This window comes from Lampetra planeri, chromosome 54 (genome assembly GCF_965212315.1).
Source record: "Lampetra planeri chromosome 54, kcLamPlan1.2.h2, whole genome shotgun sequence".
Lineage (NCBI taxonomy): Eukaryota > Metazoa > Chordata > Hyperoartia > Petromyzontiformes > Petromyzontidae > Lampetra > Lampetra planeri.
In genome coordinates, this window is record NC_136160.1 from 6,690,248 (window position 1) to 6,708,502 (window position 18,255).

The 18,255-nt window shown below is 47.3% G+C and overlaps 2 protein-coding genes across 5 annotated transcripts in view; one reads left to right on the forward strand and one right to left on the reverse strand.

The window, feature by feature from the left end:
• Nucleotides 1–771: 771 nt before the first annotated feature.
• On the forward strand, nt 772–9,854 carry TMEM208 (transmembrane protein 208). 3 transcript variants are annotated; one of them, XM_078617450.1, is made up of 6 exons: nt 772–1,473; nt 3,054–3,149; nt 4,301–4,360; nt 5,048–5,184; nt 7,304–7,388; nt 8,578–9,854. In XM_078617450.1, the coding sequence occupies exons 1-6, from the start codon at nt 1,468–1,470 to the stop codon at nt 8,710–8,712; spliced, it is 519 nt and encodes a 172-aa protein (XP_078473576.1). In that variant the 5' UTR covers nt 772–1,467; the 3' UTR covers nt 8,713–9,854. The 3 variants fall into 3 exon arrangements, with proteins under 3 accessions (XP_078473576.1, XP_078473577.1, XP_078473575.1); XM_078617451.1 differs by lacking the exon at nt 772–1,473 and adding an exon at nt 1,985–2,968; XM_078617449.1 differs by lacking the exon at nt 772–1,473 and having other exon boundaries at nt 3,045–3,149.
• Nucleotides 9,855–12,108: 2,254 nt separating this feature from the next.
• The window catches only part of LOC144735058 (septin-7-like), a 150,681-nt gene continuing 144,534 nt past the window's right edge, over nt 12,109–18,255 (reverse strand). For both annotated transcript variants that reach the window (XM_078617448.1, XM_078617447.1), the window contains 3 exons: nt 16,272–16,407; nt 14,489–14,631; nt 12,109–13,229 (listed from right to left, as the gene is read on the reverse strand). In XM_078617448.1, the coding sequence (XP_078473574.1) occupies nt 13,190–13,229; nt 14,489–14,631; nt 16,272–16,407 (319 nt within the window). In that variant the 3' untranslated portion in view covers nt 12,109–13,189. The remainder of the gene's footprint in view (nt 13,230–14,488; nt 14,632–16,271; nt 16,408–18,255) is intronic.

The following is an 18,255-nucleotide window of genomic DNA, read 5'->3' on the forward strand; positions in this document are numbered from 1 at the left end:
CTTCATAGGTGCTCACTAACAGCACTTGCCCCAACAGTCTGTTAAGGCTGTATGGGAGGTTGGTGTTCCCAGTCTGTTCATGGCCAATTCAATGTAAAGTCTCTTAGGCAGAGAGGCACACGGAGTGGAATGAAAAGCCGGTCTTGCACAACGATGGAGAGCACTTGAGTCTGACAGACCTTTGAAGGATTAACCAACATCTTTTGGTTTACTCAATTTAGTTGGGCTCAATGGACTTAGAAGTACAGTCCATTCCTGAAGAACACCTCTTTATAATTCAGATTCCAAGAACACAGGATGAGATGTTACTATCCTTTGTGCAAGCACTTCCAAGAGTTCATGAACAGTGAGCCTGGTGAAATTTGGGGAGCGCATCGTCAGTAGTGAACCTTTGGTTCCTAGGGTGTTTCGGCCTTTCACACTATACACCCTCCCCAAAGGCGGCCAGCGACAGGGTGATCAATCCTACGCTTGCGTCCCATTCCCAATTAGTCATAGGAGTTGCCTTGATGTTGATAGCCAACATCCCATGGGACTATGCATGGCAGAATATGGGGTAAAGCACAGTCTGCGATAACACGCGAGATGCGTACGCAGGCTGAGCAAATACTTGATGCGCGTGGGTTGCATCTAGAAGTATCCAGCAGCATCCCAAATATGTTCAGTTTCCGACATACGGAAAATTCGGGTTTACGTTTCGTGCGCGGGAACGCAACCCCTTTACGTAACTCGGGGACTGCCTCTAAGTAACGAATTGGCCGCGTGCGTTTTGCCCACGTGACAAAGTTGGGCTGCGTCGCGTGGGCGGCGGGGTGACAACCACACATTTATATATTTAAATAAATGTATTTGTGTTACGTGAAACTTTTGCAAGCTGCTCGTATATTATTGTAATAGATTATTAACCGAGCAGTCTGCGAGCGTGTTAAGCAATCGAGGGGGGGGGGGGGGGCTCGTTCCCGCTTCCGCATCGGCCCAGCGGGAGTCGCGGCCGCTGTCCGCTCCATCAGCCCCCCTCCACCACCGTCTTTATCTCCCCTTTGATTCTTCTTTTAAAAGCGTCGCGTCAGAAGCCCGCCAGGAGGTGTAAATGTTCGCGTTCGTTCGTTTAAAAGCGGCAAAATTTGTTAATAGAGAGACGGGGGGGGGGGATAATTGACGCTCGTTTGCCGGCCGGCGCAAGGCCTCGCACGGCTCCCTCCTTTTAGGCGGCGTCGCCTGGATTCGCGGCCGACACTCGGGCGCCCAAGCCCCGCCGGGTGATCTAGGCGAGGTCGGGGTCGCAGTGCGGCCCCGTAGCCCGTGGGAAGTGCTGACGTGCACATTAAAACAAGCTCCTCTTGTGAGACGTATTTATTTACGTTTAAAAATAAAGCACACAGGACTCACACTTGTTTTAAAAGAGAAACTGTACAAAAGCTTTTTCCAGTCAAGAGTGGAATTTCGCTGTGAACTACAGCATCGAGGATGGCTGTAAGTTTTAATTCATTTGCTACCACCAGCAGACACTTGCGCATGTTAAGCCGCCGATATCTTTAAACGTGGATATAAAACAATTAAACAGTGAATGAACGAAGCCTTCTAACGCCACCTTAGTAAAATTACAGGCACTGTGTACTGCAATGCAATTCAAAAGTAATTTACAAAGTTGGTTCAATGCTAAATAATCCTACCCCTTGACGGTACAGTAATGTTTAACGTACACGTGTATCTCCTAATTAGCACGCCTATTGCCTGTTGTGACATTTAAAATCGCCTGTTTCAGGAAATCATTGTTGGTGATTAGATCGCTTTAGTTTTGTACTTTACGCCACGTAGTGCGTGCTTGTGTGTGCGCTTAAACGTGTGGTCCAGATGTCTTGTGACACCCCCCCCCCAAATTAATTGACCGCTAAAATGTGTTTTTTGCATATATTTTTGTTATCTAAACCTTTTAAAATATTAAGTTGTAGATGATTAAGTGTGTGGGGGGGGGTCACAAGACCTCTGGACCACCCTGTACAGCACACGCGGCCTTCGTATCCCACATTTGAAACCTGCCACGCCAGTGTGCTCATTGATGAATGCATTCTTAATTCATCAAGGTGATTCATCACCGCAACATTCATTCACAAAAATGTGTCCACGCGAGTCACAAGGGAGGGCAAGATTTGCCCGATGCAAATACCCACAAAGTGCTTTACAATACAGGGCAGTGGAATTGTACAGCTGTGGTTAAAACACACGATCGCATGCCCAGAGCCAGTGCAGAAAGAGTTTGTGAAGTTGTTTTTAGGAGGGCAAATACACAAATTGAGGCATTAATTGAACAGAGGCACGGTAGTCGACAGCACGGATGGCTGCGGGATGTAATGTGAGTTCCAGGCCGTGGGGTCGGCAGATGAGAGCGAGCTGAGGCAATAAGCCAGCGCGTTAAAGTTCTTTAAGCGGTCACTTCTTTAAAGTAATAGGGGTTTTCCCCTTTTTTCTGTCAACAAAACTGACACCTTTTGCAAGGAATCATGCTTACATTAACCACAATACTTGCAGTCAAATGCAAAAAAAAAACAATACTCTGATCATTTATGCATTGTTTTTGAAACTGATTGGTCCACACCAGAGACAGCTTTCTTTAGAGCCTAGTCTCATATGGTGTTCGACCAGATGACGCCACAAGGCGCACAGTTCAAAGACAACGCACTACCAGAGTAATGAGAGCTCGGGGTTAGCAGCTACATCATGGGACCTCCTTTGCCAGTACCAAAATATACTAATAGGGTTTTACACTTTTTTCTGGCAACAAAACTGACACCTTTTGCAAGGAATCATGCTTACACTAACCACAATACTTGCAGTCAAATGCAAACAAAAAACAAGGTCACTTCTTTGTTAAGTTAATAATATTGTTTAGTTTTATGTCGTGTCGCCCATTGAAATAGCATCTCTCAATCGCTGAGGAACCACAGACAAGCTCGAAGGGAGCCAGGTGGTAAGCCAAAGCTCTACAGTCCACCGTATATTGAGATGTTTTCAGCAAATGAATGAGTGTGCTTGATTGTGTGTTTATGTTGCAGCCCAAAGGCAAGCCGGGGACCAAGGGACAAAAGCAGATCGTGGAGGAGAACAAGGAGACGCTGACGTTCTACACACGTGTCATCATCGGAGCAATTGTGCGTCGAGACCTGCGAACCCGTTGGGTTTCCTTGGCAGCTTTTGAATGCGCGAGATGCATACAGGCGTTCCCCGACTTACGAACGCCAGACTTACGAATGAGTATCCATAAGATTTAAATTTTGATTGAAAGCTTTCGTGACTGCAGGGATTCATATTCTTGGTTCTTTCGGTAAAGTCACGTAGAAGGGAAACGATAAAATAATAAAAATATAAAACAATAAAATTCTCACGACGTTTCGACTGCAACACCTGATGATGATTGCTGCTTGTGTTGCAGTCGAAACGTCGTGATAATTTTATTGCTTTATATTTTTATTATTTTATTGTTTCCCTTCTACGTGACTTTACCGAAAGAACCAACAATATGCATCCATAAGATGTTTATTTTTTAACCATCCGACTTGTGAACATCAAGTCGCACTTGCGAACCAAATCGCAGAACTATTTGCTTGAGCGCAGTATTTCTTAATATATTTCTTCTTATTTATGAGTTTAACAATTGCTTCCCCTTTTTTTGTTGAACCGTAACACGTTTTATAACACTGACCATATGCGCATTTAAATACAGGAGATTATTATTTCCTCACTTGCGAACCGTTCGACTTACAAACGGGTCTCAGGAATGAAACCCGTTCGTAAGCCTGGGGCTGCCTGTATTGGCAATTATACCGATAGATGGAAAAGGAGAATGAATCGTACACACAATCAAATTGGAGACACGTAGAAGTGGGCATTTCTATAATGGATGTGGATTGATAGACGAGACTGGCGATGGAATGGTAGCCAAAGGAGAAACCAGGGAGATGGAGCGATGAAATCTGCTCATGTACAGAAGTAGGATTGCAGCATCACAGTACCGTGACGGATGGTGGCGGGAAGCCTTCATCCAGAAGTGTATAGATCATGGCTGATGTTATATGTGTGGTTTATTTAAGGTGTCGTTCTAAATTGTTCAACTTGAATGTAGATACCAAATTGTCAAACAATTCAGGATTTCAATTACCTGTGGCATGAGCGAAACTCGGTGATCTGTAGTTTCATATCCTCGCTACAAACACCTCCGAATAGCTATGTATGGCGTGAAAAAAGTTCAATATACATACAAACATGTGCATTGACCCAATCTCCTGTCCCATTTCTCTTGCAGGCTATATATGTCTTTGTCCACCTCGTGCTCTTCTATAGCTCTTCAACTTTCTGGTCCTGGGTAAGGAAACGTGCATCTATTGCTTGTGTTTACGAATTACACTCGGTTATAATTCCGGTGTGTGTGTGTGTGCGTGTGGAGCGAGCGTGCAGTGGTTAGTGCACTGAATTTAGAATCCTGTGACAAGGCTCTCCTTGCCGCCTGGACAGAGATCATGTTGGACCTCCCCTAAGTCGACGAGGCCTAAAATCAGTTCCCGGTTTGATAAAATGGACCCTGGGTTGTAAACGGCAGTCATGCATCCATAATGCTGGCTCCACCACCCTATTGTGCCCTGTGCTAGCCTTATTAGGTGCTCACCAACAGATATTTTTCTGGTCTGGCAGTCTGGGGTGCCACGGTGGCGAGATGTTAACTCCCTCGCCTCGTACGCAGGAGGTTGTGGGTTCGATGCCAATCCTGACGCCTGTAGATTTGGAGTTTGCATGTTCTCCCCATGGCCACGTGGATTTTTCTCCGGGTCCTCTGGTTTTTCCCTCCACATTTAGAATCAACATGCGCTTCGAGTATTTGTCTGCTATAAATGTCCACTTGATGATAAGCCACTTTGTTGAGCTATCATTTGTAATATCCAGGTCGCTTCTGAAAAAGAGCTATATAGCTCAGTGGGCCTTACCTGGTAAAATAAAAAATAGTTTAGTTTAGTCTGTTCATTGATATTTGTCTTGTGTGTGTGTGTGTATGCAGGCAATGCTTCTGCTGGCACTCTTGGCGCAGGGCGGCTGCAGGTACGTGATGGTCCACATGGCGGTCGCCTCGTACTCGGGGGATGGAGTTCTGCTTGACGGAGGCATCGATCTCAACATGGAGCAGGGCCTGGCCGAGTGAGCTGCCCCCCCCCCACCCCGTCCACCCCATTACCCAGTCGGCTTTCACAGTCCATTACCCAGTCGGCTTTCACAGTCCATTACCCAGTCGGCTTTTGCTCAATGGGTGGTTGCGTCTTCTCCTCTACTACCCCCAAAGTCTGGAACTCCTTCTCGCTAGTAGTCCTTACTGCTGCCTTGATTCACCAGTTACAGTCCAGGCTGAAGATTTCCTTTTTTTATTACTCCGCTTGCGTATGATTGACGATCCTTCCCCCACCGTGTATCGTCTTCCATGCCGGGGTTTTACAAACTCCAGGCTCGCGACCCACATTCATCGCAGGGAACAAATGCAAATTGGATACATCTGGTAGATTATTCGATTTTAAATAAAGTAAGTTGGCATGGGTCAGGACACATGGCTAGAAGAGATGATGACCAGTGGCCGAGACTGGTGATGGAATGAAAGGCAAAGGAAGGAACATTCTCAAGAGGACATCCAATGTGGAGATAGAGCGACGAGGTCTGTTTGGGTGCAGGAGTGCGAGGGATTTTGTAGCATTGTGAGACCGAGGGTTGGTGGAGTTCTGGGTGGGGCCATCATCCAACAGATAATTACTGATAAATGCAAATTTCATTTTAGGCTAATAACTAACTATAACTCCTTTTATTTTACCAGGCAAGGCCCACTGAGCTATGTAGCTCTTTTTTTCAGAAGCGACTGGCCACAAATGAAAGCTGAGCGTAGAGGGGAAAACCGGAGGACCGGGAGAAAATCCACACGACCATCTTCAGAGAGACTCAAGTCCAATCAAATGGGACAATGCAAATGAAACAGAACAGACAGGTCACACAAGACAGTTGCAAATTACACAGCGCAGACTATAGACTGCATGCAATTATACAAACAGTATAAATGAGAGGAGTGTAACACAGTCATTACAAACAAGACACAAAATACATCACGCTACATCATCTTGGTTCATCATTGCGAGAGATTTGAATCGTTGCGTGCCTAAACCTCGGCAAGCGTTAGGCGGTGTTTACCACGCGATGAACATTTTGCAGTGGTTTTACTTTGGAGAAATTGGCCTCTGCCATGGGCACATGGAAATTCCATCACTGGCTCAGTGCCGCCAACGGAGATGAATATCGCGTCTGTGCTTGAGCCGGGAGACACTTTGATTTTACTCTAAAACCACCAAGATGTGCTGTTTATTTTGCCAGAAAGTCCAACTGCTCTGGTGCATCCGCGGTTATCAGAATTTGTGTAAGATGAAAATGTCTGGCGTCCATTGCTCGATCGAGCAGTGAAGCGCTTGTGGCTCGGAGATGTTAACTCCCTCGCCTGGTGTACAGGAGGTCGTGGGTTCGATCCAGACCCTGACGCCTGCTGCTGTATATTTGGAGTTTGCGTGTTCTCCCCGCGGTTGCGTGGATTTTTTCTCCGGGTCTTATGGTTATTCCATCCACATTTAAAACGTGCATTTAGAGTATTGGACTACTGTACACTTGCACGTGATAAGCCACTTTGTTGAGCTGTCATTTGTCACCAGGTAGCTTCTGAAAAAGAGCTACGTAACTCAGTGGGCCTTACCTGGTCAAATAAAAAAAAGTGTTTAATAATAAGCGGCGCCAACGTCGGAAGGAGCAGAGCCACTGAGCGAGTGGTTTTGTAGGCGTGGAAATATTCATGTGGATGGGTCTGAGAGTCGGAGCAGCTGCCAGCTCACTATGTGCCCCAGTCGAGCCTCCCAGTCATTTGTATGTTATATGAATGATGTATGTTGTATGTATGTTATATGAATGATGTATGTTGTATGTATGTTGTGCGGGAGGAGAACTAAACACAAAAATCATTTTTGTAAACTAATGAGTTTGTCAATCTAGATGATAGTTTAAAAGTGCATGGCTCCAGTGGCTTCCTGATATCAGAAGGGAGAGCGTTCCAGACGGCCGCAGAAGCGCGTCTGAAAGCGCCGCGCGATGCAGTGACCACCGCGTTTGTTCGATGAGCGGAGTTCACGCGATGGTTTATGCTCCTTGAGGAGATCAGCGAGGTCATTGTGGTTCACTTGTGTGGCAGCATTGCTGTAATTGGCATTGAGTGCTAATTTCTGTTTCTCTTCTGATGTAGGCACTTGAAGGACGTTATTCTGCTCACAGCGATCGTCCAAGTGCTCAGTTGCATATCAACCTACTTCTGGATATTTTGGCTATTGGTGAGGCACGTTTGCACGAACACCCGATGCCATTTTCAACTTGGAACCGCTCTCATACGACCTGTATATCTCAGGTCTGATAATAACGTCTGGATATTTCATCACACTACGTAGCGATCACTCCTGGCACACTAAGACAATACGGATTAATGTAGCGTAATACATTTCGATTTAAAGCTTTCGTGACTGCAGGGATTCATATTCTTGGTTCTTTCGGTAAAGTCACGTAGAAGGGAAACAATAAAATGATAAAAATACAATTCTCACGACGTTTCGATTGCAACACAAGCAATCGTCATCGGGTGTGAAAATCACAGCAAGAAAATTTTAAAAAAGTGGCGTTTTTTTTCTTAACGTCAGCACCACCGACGTCGTGAGAATTAAATTTTATTTTTATTATTTTATTATTTCCCTTCTACGTGACTTTACCGAAAGAACCAAGAATATGTAGAATAATACAGTTTGTCAAATTTAAGTTTTACCTTGATGTGTTGCTCCTCGGAAATATTTAATTCATGATAATAACGTTACGTTTTGAGCTGCACGACGGGATGACGTCGCGCGGCACACGATGCGTGGCGTCGCGGGATCTTGCCACTCTTGTCTCCGTCACCTTCTCGTCTTCCACGTTCTCAATCTTTGCCGTGTCTCTTTCTGTTCATCCTCCTCCTCGTGCTCAATCCACGCTGCCGCTCTCTCTCTCTTCTCGTCCCGTACACATTCAGCGGTCACCTTCGCTCACTAAGTTTCCACTCCACACTCACAACTCATTGTTACCCCTAGCTCCCCCCACGACCGCCTTAATCTCCCCCTCATCACCGCCACCGTTCCCTCTTCATGTTCTCGTGACACGGCTCTCACTCATTCACCCCGTTCATTCATCATCATTTACGGTCATCAATTTCGCTTTCACCAAATTCACGCAGCATCACGGATTCTCCCCCATCGCTTCCTCTCATCTATTTCATTCTCCTCATCTCCACCATTACATTCACACGTCGTTGTTGTACCGTTGTTAATTCTTCGCGAAGCGCCTCGGTTAAGGCGCTCTATAAATTCCGTTAAGATAAGATGGGATGACGTCCAATTGCACGGCTTCCAACGTAACGAGATCAGCGCTGAACGAATACCTTTTCGAGGGGAATCCACGCGTGTGCGCGTCGTTTTTTCTCCCTCGTTATTGTTTCAGGCTCCGGCCAGGGCGGGGCAGCTGCTCTGGGTGAACATCCTGGGACCCTGGTTCATGGCGCAGCCGGAGCAGCAGCAGGAAGTGAGCGAGAAGAAGCAGCGCAAGATGGAGCGCAAGCAGATGAAGCGCTTCTGATGCAGCAGCAGCAGCAGCTTCCTCGTCGAAGCAAACGTCTCGTGACACCGCGCGAAGCACACGCAGTCACGTGCCACAGGTTCACAGAAATACTTTTTCCATTTAAAAGCGGTTGGGTGGCGGCAGGTGTCATGGTGACAGGTGTCATGGTGACAGGTGTCATGGTGACAGGTGTCATGCTGACAAGATGCCGCCACCCCCTTGGGTGCGGTTTCCAAGCCTGGGCCTCGACGTGCCAGGCAAGCGCCACGAGGTGGTGTCGGAAATTAAATGATGATCGCCTTATTGAGCAGATAGCATTGATTGTGTGAAGGAATGTTAACATTGCGCTGGTAATTACGCTGTTGCCCGTCAAATGCTGTACTAAATGACCAAAACAAAGTAATTCTAGTTCTCTGCGGGATGACGAGGTTTAGAAGCAAAAGGCCTTTATTTAAGAGCTGGGTAAGGCAGTAATTAACTCTTTCCTGTTCCAATGACGTACACGTACGTCATCAGTTTTTCGCCTCGTTCCGATGACTTACGCGTGCGTCGTCAAAACGGGAAGAAAAAAAATAACTTGAACGGTACCAAGACTTCCACGAGGCCGTGCGGGAGGGCGTGGCACAGGTTGGTGGCAGCTATCGTAGAGTGCGGTTGTGTCGCTACAGTTCTCTGCGATGAGTACGTCTTTAACAGCAGCGGCGTCGTGCCTCTAATGGCGGGGAACCTTTTTTCTGCCAAGGGCCATTTGGACATTTATAACATCATTCGCGGGCCATACAAAAGTATCAACTTAAATATTAGCCTGTTATATTTGGCCAAACATTGAATTAACTCACCCCTAATGTGATTGCTGGAATTGCTAAATGTTTGAGGGAGCCTTATACTGCCCGCGGGCCAGACGTTCCCCACCCCTAGAATGTAACGCTAACCTCTCGCGCGTTTCGAGATTCGGCGGTGAACGGGACACCCACCCTGCAACTTGCAGACGTCTCGGAACGTGGAAAGGGTTAACGTACCGATGAACGCTTTGAAATGCACTCGAAACCTCGTCGCCTTGGATCGGACTTGTTGTTGAATTTGTGCAGCTCTAACAGTAACGGACTGTTTTTTTTAAAGACTTGCTGGATGACGGAATATAAACGAAAACTGATCAATGATTCCAGTGTTCTGTCATCATCATTGCTCGAAAGGCTGGACATAAAAATCGCACTCTGGTGGTGGTTTGCGTGACCAAAATGTTTGCGGTGGAAATTTGTTATGGCCAAGCATCTGTAATAAGTGAGTGATTTTTTTACTTTTGCTATGAAAAAGCAAGTAGACTCAATGACTCCAACAGTCAAGGCTCTGCATTTGGTAAAGCGTTGTCAATTCACGACACGATTTTCACGTTCGCTTTTCTGCTGCCAGTAAGCTCCCGATGAAACCCGATCGCATTTAGACAAAACGAGTACCTGGATGGGGGAAAAAAATGCATCTCAACATCAGGACATTTATAGATTAATTTATTAAAAGTCAAACTGGATAATCGATCACCCATGATCAAAGATTGTCGTCAGTAGGACTCCAACACCTCTTCATTGGCCACTGCCTGATGGAACCGGTCGTGGATATCCTGAGGGCGTTGCCATGTCCCATGCGCGGATGATCGTGGCCGACGGTTTGGGAGTTTCAGTGCTTGCGGGCAAATTCAATTTGGTGCACAGGTGACGAGTCGCGCTGTGGCGACCGCGACGGAGTGAGGGAAAAGGTGTCCGTAGAGGGAGAAAACTCCTTTCTCAAACCGATTAATAGAAATTGAGGTTTTGAGCTTCGATGCCATTTAGCAGAAATAGATTATCTCGGTCGTTTTTTTGGGGGGATATAGGGGAAGTGCTGGGAGGAGATGCGGACCTCGACAAAGCTGTTCGTGTCGGTGGCATTGAAGGGCAAAGGCTGGTGGGAAGAGGATCAATAAAAAAATGCAATAATTTTTTTTTCAACTTCTAGCCAAGTGAAACATTTTGTTGGGATCCCGGTCACCCCCAAACTTCCGTGATGTTCACGCACAGAACCTGCTGCTGCATCAGCGAGCTTCCGGACTTGCAGCGCCTTGGACACAATAGGAGTACGTGACAATAAAAACTCCTTTTTAGGAAATTTCACCCTCCCCCCAACAAATAAACCAGGGAAGGAAGCGTGTCTTGCACAGACTGATCCAAAGTGCAGCCAGCTTCCAATTCAAAACAAAACCCCGAGACCGGGAGCGGTGAATGAGCGATTACATTTTACGATCTGCCCCATTAGCCGTGCGAGGCGAAGCCATCGCATTCAGTAGGGTGTCTAGGGGATTACAGCAGTCAAGCCCCCCCCCCGCACCGCCAGCTACAAAAGTGGTGGAACTCAGTGTGCGCGCATGCGTATTTTTGTCATAGGAATGTGGAATTTTCACTGCCAACACTGGGCTGCTGAGATGGAATGGTGGTGCAATGCACGTCTTTGACCGCAGGGTGGCGCAGTAGTAACACGTGCCTCGCAGCAGGAAAGACTTGCTGCTGGATTAGATTCCCCGACTTGGGCGCCCTTCGTGTGTTTGTGTTCTGCCCCCGCGGTTTCCCTCCCATCGCGAGAAACGCAGAACCGTCATTGGTGTTGACCAAACATTTAAACGTAGCGGCACTCTCCCGAAAAAAAAGATTCAACTAAGAGTGACTTTCCTCGAAGTATTATTCGATTTTAGCAGAGAAGATGCACTGAATTTTTGATCCGTCGCCACTGCATTTAGAAAAATTCGATCATTCCGGTTTTGCTCGCGTGTCATCTCCCCGTGACGTTCAAGGGGACTATGGCCAGGAACTGTTCCCTGCAATGGTCACGGAACCAAGATCAAGATCCTCGTCGACACCACCACCACGCCAACGCCGTAGACTCTCCCGCCAGATACTGCGGCTGCTGCTGCACAGGCAACACGACATCGACAATCTCCCCCCCACCAGCAGGAAGACTTCTTCACAATTCTGACAAATCGCCCGAAGCTGGTCGTAATCACCAGCGAAACGTCGGACTCGATTGTAAATGTTGTGGGTTCACTCGCCACCACACCGATGGACGATGAACTTCTTTAGCACCGTACGTAGCCAACCGCGCTAATCGGAGGTTAGGGGGACGGACACAAAGTTCTAAATAAATTAGTGCCAAATAGCTAATTGCCACGTTTTGTTCACGTGACAAACCATTCCTAATCGGCTGTTTGTTGGTGGTGGTGGGTTAACGACACATTTCTATTCACGAGATCCGACCCAAAAACCTTGATAGCTCATCGGATTGCTGCAGTCTAAATATTCTGAGATTATCTTCACGCGTGGTCCCGGGACTCGTGGGGGTCGGAGCACTAACCAAGTGCAACGAATGAAGAGGCGGCAGTGCACAGAGGAGTTGTATAAATGTCTTTTGTTACAGCTTCAATATCGACTGCAGCGAGATACATGATAAGCACTTTACATTTCAATAAAGTTCACCGTTAAATACTGTACTGGGTATTGTTCCATGTTGAGTTTTGGGCAGTGTGGGTGGCACTAAGCAAATATCCCCCAAGTGGTGAACATTTGTTGATGTTGCTGTTGTTGGTCTATTGTATCCTGTTGCTATTTTTTTTATCATACAGGGTTAACAAAAATATTTACTTAACATTAAAAAACAACGTTTGGAAAGATCCCAATAGTAAAAACATTTTTTTGGCAGGTTGTTAATAGTTCTACTTGCTAAGCACATATATAAGCTTTTATACGGCTTGTAGTTGTTTTAAAAAGTGTACAATTGAACAATCGATTATCCCTGGTTAAAATTTCATTTAAAATGCACAGTGACCGCCAAAACGGGGACTTCCTTTTAAAAAATTTAAATTCATGACTTAGATGTTAATTTTTATTGTCTCCCATTTCCAGTTCATGGACGGTTTCCGAATTTGATTCAACGTGTGTTCAGTGTGCGGTCGGATGAAGGACGTTTACCATATTTTAACAGACGTCATTGACACTCCGTCGTACATAATTGTAAAATACTGTAAACAAATTAAAGGCAATTTTTTTTTCTATTTTTCTTTCTTCCCCTCCTCCCCCCCGCACCCCTCCCTCATTATTGCAAAGGACAGGTTATTTTTTAAAAAAGCAGAAAAATAAACCATCATACGGAAAGAGCCCTCTCGTGCGAGTTAAAACGGAGGCTCAAATTTATTTTCTTGGAACGGTACCCTAGTAAAAACTAGTCGGCTGTTAACTAAGGAAAATAATAAACACAAAAACCGCAGTCGCATGAGGACCACATTGAAGATACAAAGCCGTTTGTACAGGCAGACAGATGCTGGAATATTAAAACAAAGAAACGTGGGGGAGTGCTGCTCTCAGACGGAGTGTTGCGATGTCCAGAGCAATGGTCAAAAAGCCAATCTCACGTGGCCACCACCACCACCGCCGCCACCCAGGTGACCCTGTGAGTGTGCTTCGGACCGCCGGGCTCCTCAGAAGATTTTTCCCTTCTTCTTGTTCTTCTCGATCGTTCTGCGGGCGGGCAACGGTCATGGGAGGGCGCACACAGAGAGGGGGGGGGGGCTGTTAGGGGTGCGCTACGCTCTGCCATCACAAACTCGACGAGTTTAGTTTTCAGGTTGCAGCGCGCGGAGCGCAAGGCGCGGAGGACTCGGAATCAGAATATTTGTTCATACCGGAGGAGGAATGCGATGAGCTATAAAGCTCTTTTTCACCGATGTTCAGTAGGGGCGGGGTCAGACTGATGGTTCCTGCCCAGCCGATTAATGGTGGTCAACTGTGAGCAGCCACTAACAGAGGTATTGAGATTTTTGGGGGCCCAAAAACAGCAGAATGTACGTACATAATTGTATATGTTGATTAACCGTGAATAACCCAACCGATAATAGATATCCATTGTCATTTATATGACTTCATTAATCACCCGCCCCCCCTGGTCTTTGCACCTAATTGGCTCACAAGTGGCGACATCACATTTATCCCGCCATTTAAGACCAAAACACAATTCTGTCTGTGGCCTGATGAGGCTGGTTGTAATTACCGGCAAAAACTTTGTACTCGATTTGGAAATGTTATGGGTTTACTCTCAAACACACCGGTGTGCTAAACTCGTCACTAATTGCCAATTTTTGTTTACGTGACAAACCTTACCAACGGGTTTGACGACGCATTTATATTTACACGATCTAAGTACAAGTGTGTGTGCATGTGTGAATGTGTTGGTGCATGCAGGTGCGCGTGTGCACAAGTGTGAGCATGTGCACGTGTGTGTCAGCGTGCTGGTATGCGTGTGTGAGTGCTGGTACATCTTGTATGCGAGTGCTGGTACGTGAGTGTGAGCTTGCTGGTACGTGTGTGTGCTGGTCTCTCCAACACGAGTGACGATTATCTTAAACGGTCCTGGGCCTCCCCGAGGTCGACTCTGCCTCAAATGAGTACCTGGCACGGTGTGCAAACATCGCCACTGGGGAGACAAAGGCGGCCGGGCGTGGTGCTGGCCACTCACCCACCCCCTTTGTGTGCTGTGCCGACCTTCATCGGTGATCGCTAACAGCACTTGCCCAAACAGCCCATTAAGGCTAGATGGGGGATCTTTGTCTTTGGTATGTGTTCAAGTGTGCTGGTATACGTGTACGAGCGTGCTGATACGTGAGTGTCCTTATACATGTGTGTGTGTTGGCTGATACGTGTGTGTGTGTGAGAGAGTGCTGATAGGTATGTATGTGTGTGCGTGCTGGCTGACACGTGTGTGTGTCAGAGTGTGCGCTCACTTAGTGTCAACTCTCTGCTGCTCCAGGGCGAGGATCTGTGCCTCCCAGGTGCTCTTCTCGTCCTCAAACTGGCGCCGCCGCTCCTCCATCTCGCGGTGTTGCGCCTCCAGGTTGCGTTTCATCTGCTCGTGCCGGCGCTGCAGCTGTGGTTCACGCATGCGCGGGGCACAGTGGATAAGAATCGGCACTAATTGATTGCTCAATGCAAAACACAAAACCACCGTGAAAAGTATATCGACAAATCAAGGAAAGAGATCAAACAAAGACGCACGCACGCACACGCGCGCGCACCTGTGTTCATATTCTGTATCGATTCTAAAAGCGTTAGTTTGTCAACTTCAGCTTGCAAGGGATCGCAATATACAAGGCCATCTCTCCAGCCGTGAGTCTGTCATGCTCTGCTCACCCCAATCGCTCATTTCGCTCAACTCTGAACAAAGGCCGAAATGTTACCCTCTTAGAAATTCTCACGTTCGAGACACGCCGCGAGTGAAGAATGTTGAGCTTTTTTTTGTAATCGTGCTTACCCACATACGTAAACACGCCTGCAGACGAGATACACAGCGACGGACATCTTTCAAACCCAGTCAGAAAATCTTGCGGGGTGGTGGCGGTGCGTCAAAATCAGTTCTCGTGATGTCGAAGCAGTGAAAAGATGAATGTCAGTTCAAATTTAGATTTTCAGAATGGTTTTATGAGGACCGGTGCGTTATGCCGCCAGAAGCTCCATTTAAACACACAAAGACGAAGATCCCCCGTACAATCTTTTAACAGACTCTTTGGGCAAGGCCAGCACCACGGTCGGCTGCCTTTGCCTCTGTAGTGCCAATGTTGACACATCGCAGCAGGTACATCGGTAAGGCCGAGTTGGAATTGGGGGGAGGCCCAGCAGTGCTTGTTCCAAATATTCGCCACTGTTACGTGTCGTGAACGGGAATCGAACTCGTAGTGCATTGCGTAAACCAACAACACTGCCACTCCCCCACAATGTATACACAGGCGCTTGGCTACGTAAGGTGTGAAAGAAGTTCGATGTACGTGTTTTCATAACGCGAATTGGATGAATATATTAGGGAACATTTTTTATTTCTAACACAGATGCGAAATGGGTGGAACGCGTTTGAGTGACCAAGCGGTCGTATGTCTGCCTCGGCGTAGCATCGCACAAGGAATTGGGATGCTGCTGGATGCTTCTAGATGCTACCCACGGCGCCTCGGCCTTTGTTCAGCCTGCGTTACGCATCTCACGTGTTATCGCGGACTACATTACCCTATATATATGATTTATAATAACGCCATTTTTCCAAAACGCCGCGTCATAGGACAGATTGTACAGGCGTTTACACACACTCAATAGTACGTATGTCGCACATTAGGAATGGACCACTCTTTTAATTATGTCCTTGTGCAGCAGCAAGGGAGTAAAGTGTGGTTCTGTGAAAGTCCTGATGTGCTGTGCAGTGCATCAATGCATGTGTGTACAGCAGCATGTGATGACTGAGTTGGGCCTGTAGGTGGCTGGCAGGGTTAATGATTAATCGGACTTGGACACCAGCCACGTGGTTAATGGCGACTCGGAAGAATTGCTGTGTGTGACACGTGCTGGTGCATTTTACAGAGTGACGGTGCTGTTCTTCACAAGATTAATATTAACCACAATAAATGTGTCTGCCCTCGATTTGGAGCACCTGCCCACGTCCTTCATTTCGAGTGTGCACACGTACCAACACAAGCGCGCACACGCACACACGGACACAATAAGTGCCATTATCCGGTGTGTTACCTCCTGCTCCGAGTCCATGAGCTTCTGCTGCTTCTCCTTGACCTTCATGAGGAACACCTGCTCCATTTCCTTCTCCATCTTATGCATCCGGAGTTTGTGTTCGTGCTTCTCCTCCTCCATCTGGGCCATGGGGCTCCTGCAAACGCCGAGAGAGGTCCAGCGATAACGTATGCGGCGCAAGGGCGCATGTCACCCTCACACAAAGACTAAGAACCCCCCCCACTATAGCTTTTAACAAACTGTTGGGTCAAGTGCTCTTAGCGACCTATGAAGGCACACGAAGGAGGCCGGTGGCCAGCACCACGCCCGACCGCCTTTTTTCTCTCTAGTGCCGATGTTTACACATCGCACCAGGTAGTTAATTGAGGCCAGAGTCGACCTAGGGGAGGCCCAGGACCGGTTCATGATATTCGTCACTGGTGGTTGGCCGTGAGCAGGAATCGAACTCGGGTCTCCGGGTTCATAGCGCAGCGCGCTAACCACTACACTGCCGCTCCCCACACACACACGTACACACGCACACTTACACACGTACACACACGTACACACACGCACGTACACACACACACGTACACACACGCTCGTACACCAGCAGGCACTCTGGCCACCACTAGCTGTAGCCACGGGGGTGGTTTCCAAATGGACAAGACTGGCCCTTAAAGGCAGACAGCCCAAAAAAACGAGCGGGTCTCATGTTACAGATATGCACTGAGGCCGCGTGGAGGGCCGTTCCACATTGGTTGGAAGCTTAGGTAGAGATGACAAAAGACGTATCTGGAAGCGAGTGATCTCACTGCAATCACAGTGTCTTGGAAGGTATGGGAGTAACACGGCAGGTACATTATGAGCGTGTGTCCAACTGTAACTTTAACTTTTGTTGTTGTTGTCACATTTTTTTACTTCTCGTTGGACAGCCCAGAACACTTATTCTACGTAAAGGGATATTTGGTTCCCGCGTTTTGAAGGTCCTTTGCTCAGAGTGCACCAGTTTTAAAGTGGCTGATGATTAATTGGCTATTTAATAATCGATTATTAATCTTAACCGAGTACACAAATTAATCACGAAGCGTCGTCGATCAGAATGTTAACAGCAACATAAATAATAACTCCTTCCCGTACGTGTCTTCCCGCATAAAAAACACACACGAGCATTTTGTACAGAACTCTTCGGCCGCACGGCCTTCTTGGAGAGCATCGTATCAGCAGCATTGGTTCAATACAAGCAAGCTCTGGGCAAGTTTCCATACTCAGTGTCTCATCAGCAGTCAGGACTGCGAGAACCAATGCTGGTGAACTGCCCAATGTCCATAAGACAAGGGACCCTTGCCTATTTAATTAGATTGATTAATAGTATTAGCACGACATTCTATAAATATTGCAGGTTCGATTGTTGTTGATCGGGGTTATTTATACAGTCGAATATGATCGACATTTGAAAGCAAATGAACATGATCACATACACTTGAATCCTAACACAAACAAAGACAAAGGGAAATATGTCCCGTATAGCCTTCACAGACTGTTGGGGAAAGAGTTGTTAGCGAGCACCGATAAAGGCCGGCACGGCACACGAGGGGGTGGGTGCCCAGTACCACGCCCGGCCGCCTTTGTCTCCCTCGTGGCAGTATTTACACACCGTACCAGGTACTCATTTGAGGCCGTGCCAACCTGGGGGTAGGGCCCAGGACCGGTTCACATATTCGCCACTGTTATTGATTGTTGAGTGGGAATCGAACTTGGGTCGATGAGTTCGTAGCGCAGCGCGCTAACCGCCACCCCCCCACCACACACACCCCGCCAAGCACACTCCAAGTCAGCCACACACAGGCAACACACACTCAAAGCCACAAAAGTGGTGGCGGCACACAAGAGTAGGTGCAATCAAACAAAGCACTTTGGGAAACGACGAGCACGTCGTCTTTGATTGCAGCCGTCGTAGTGAAGTCTCACGAGGTGGAGAGAAAGACGGAATAAGAAAAAAACA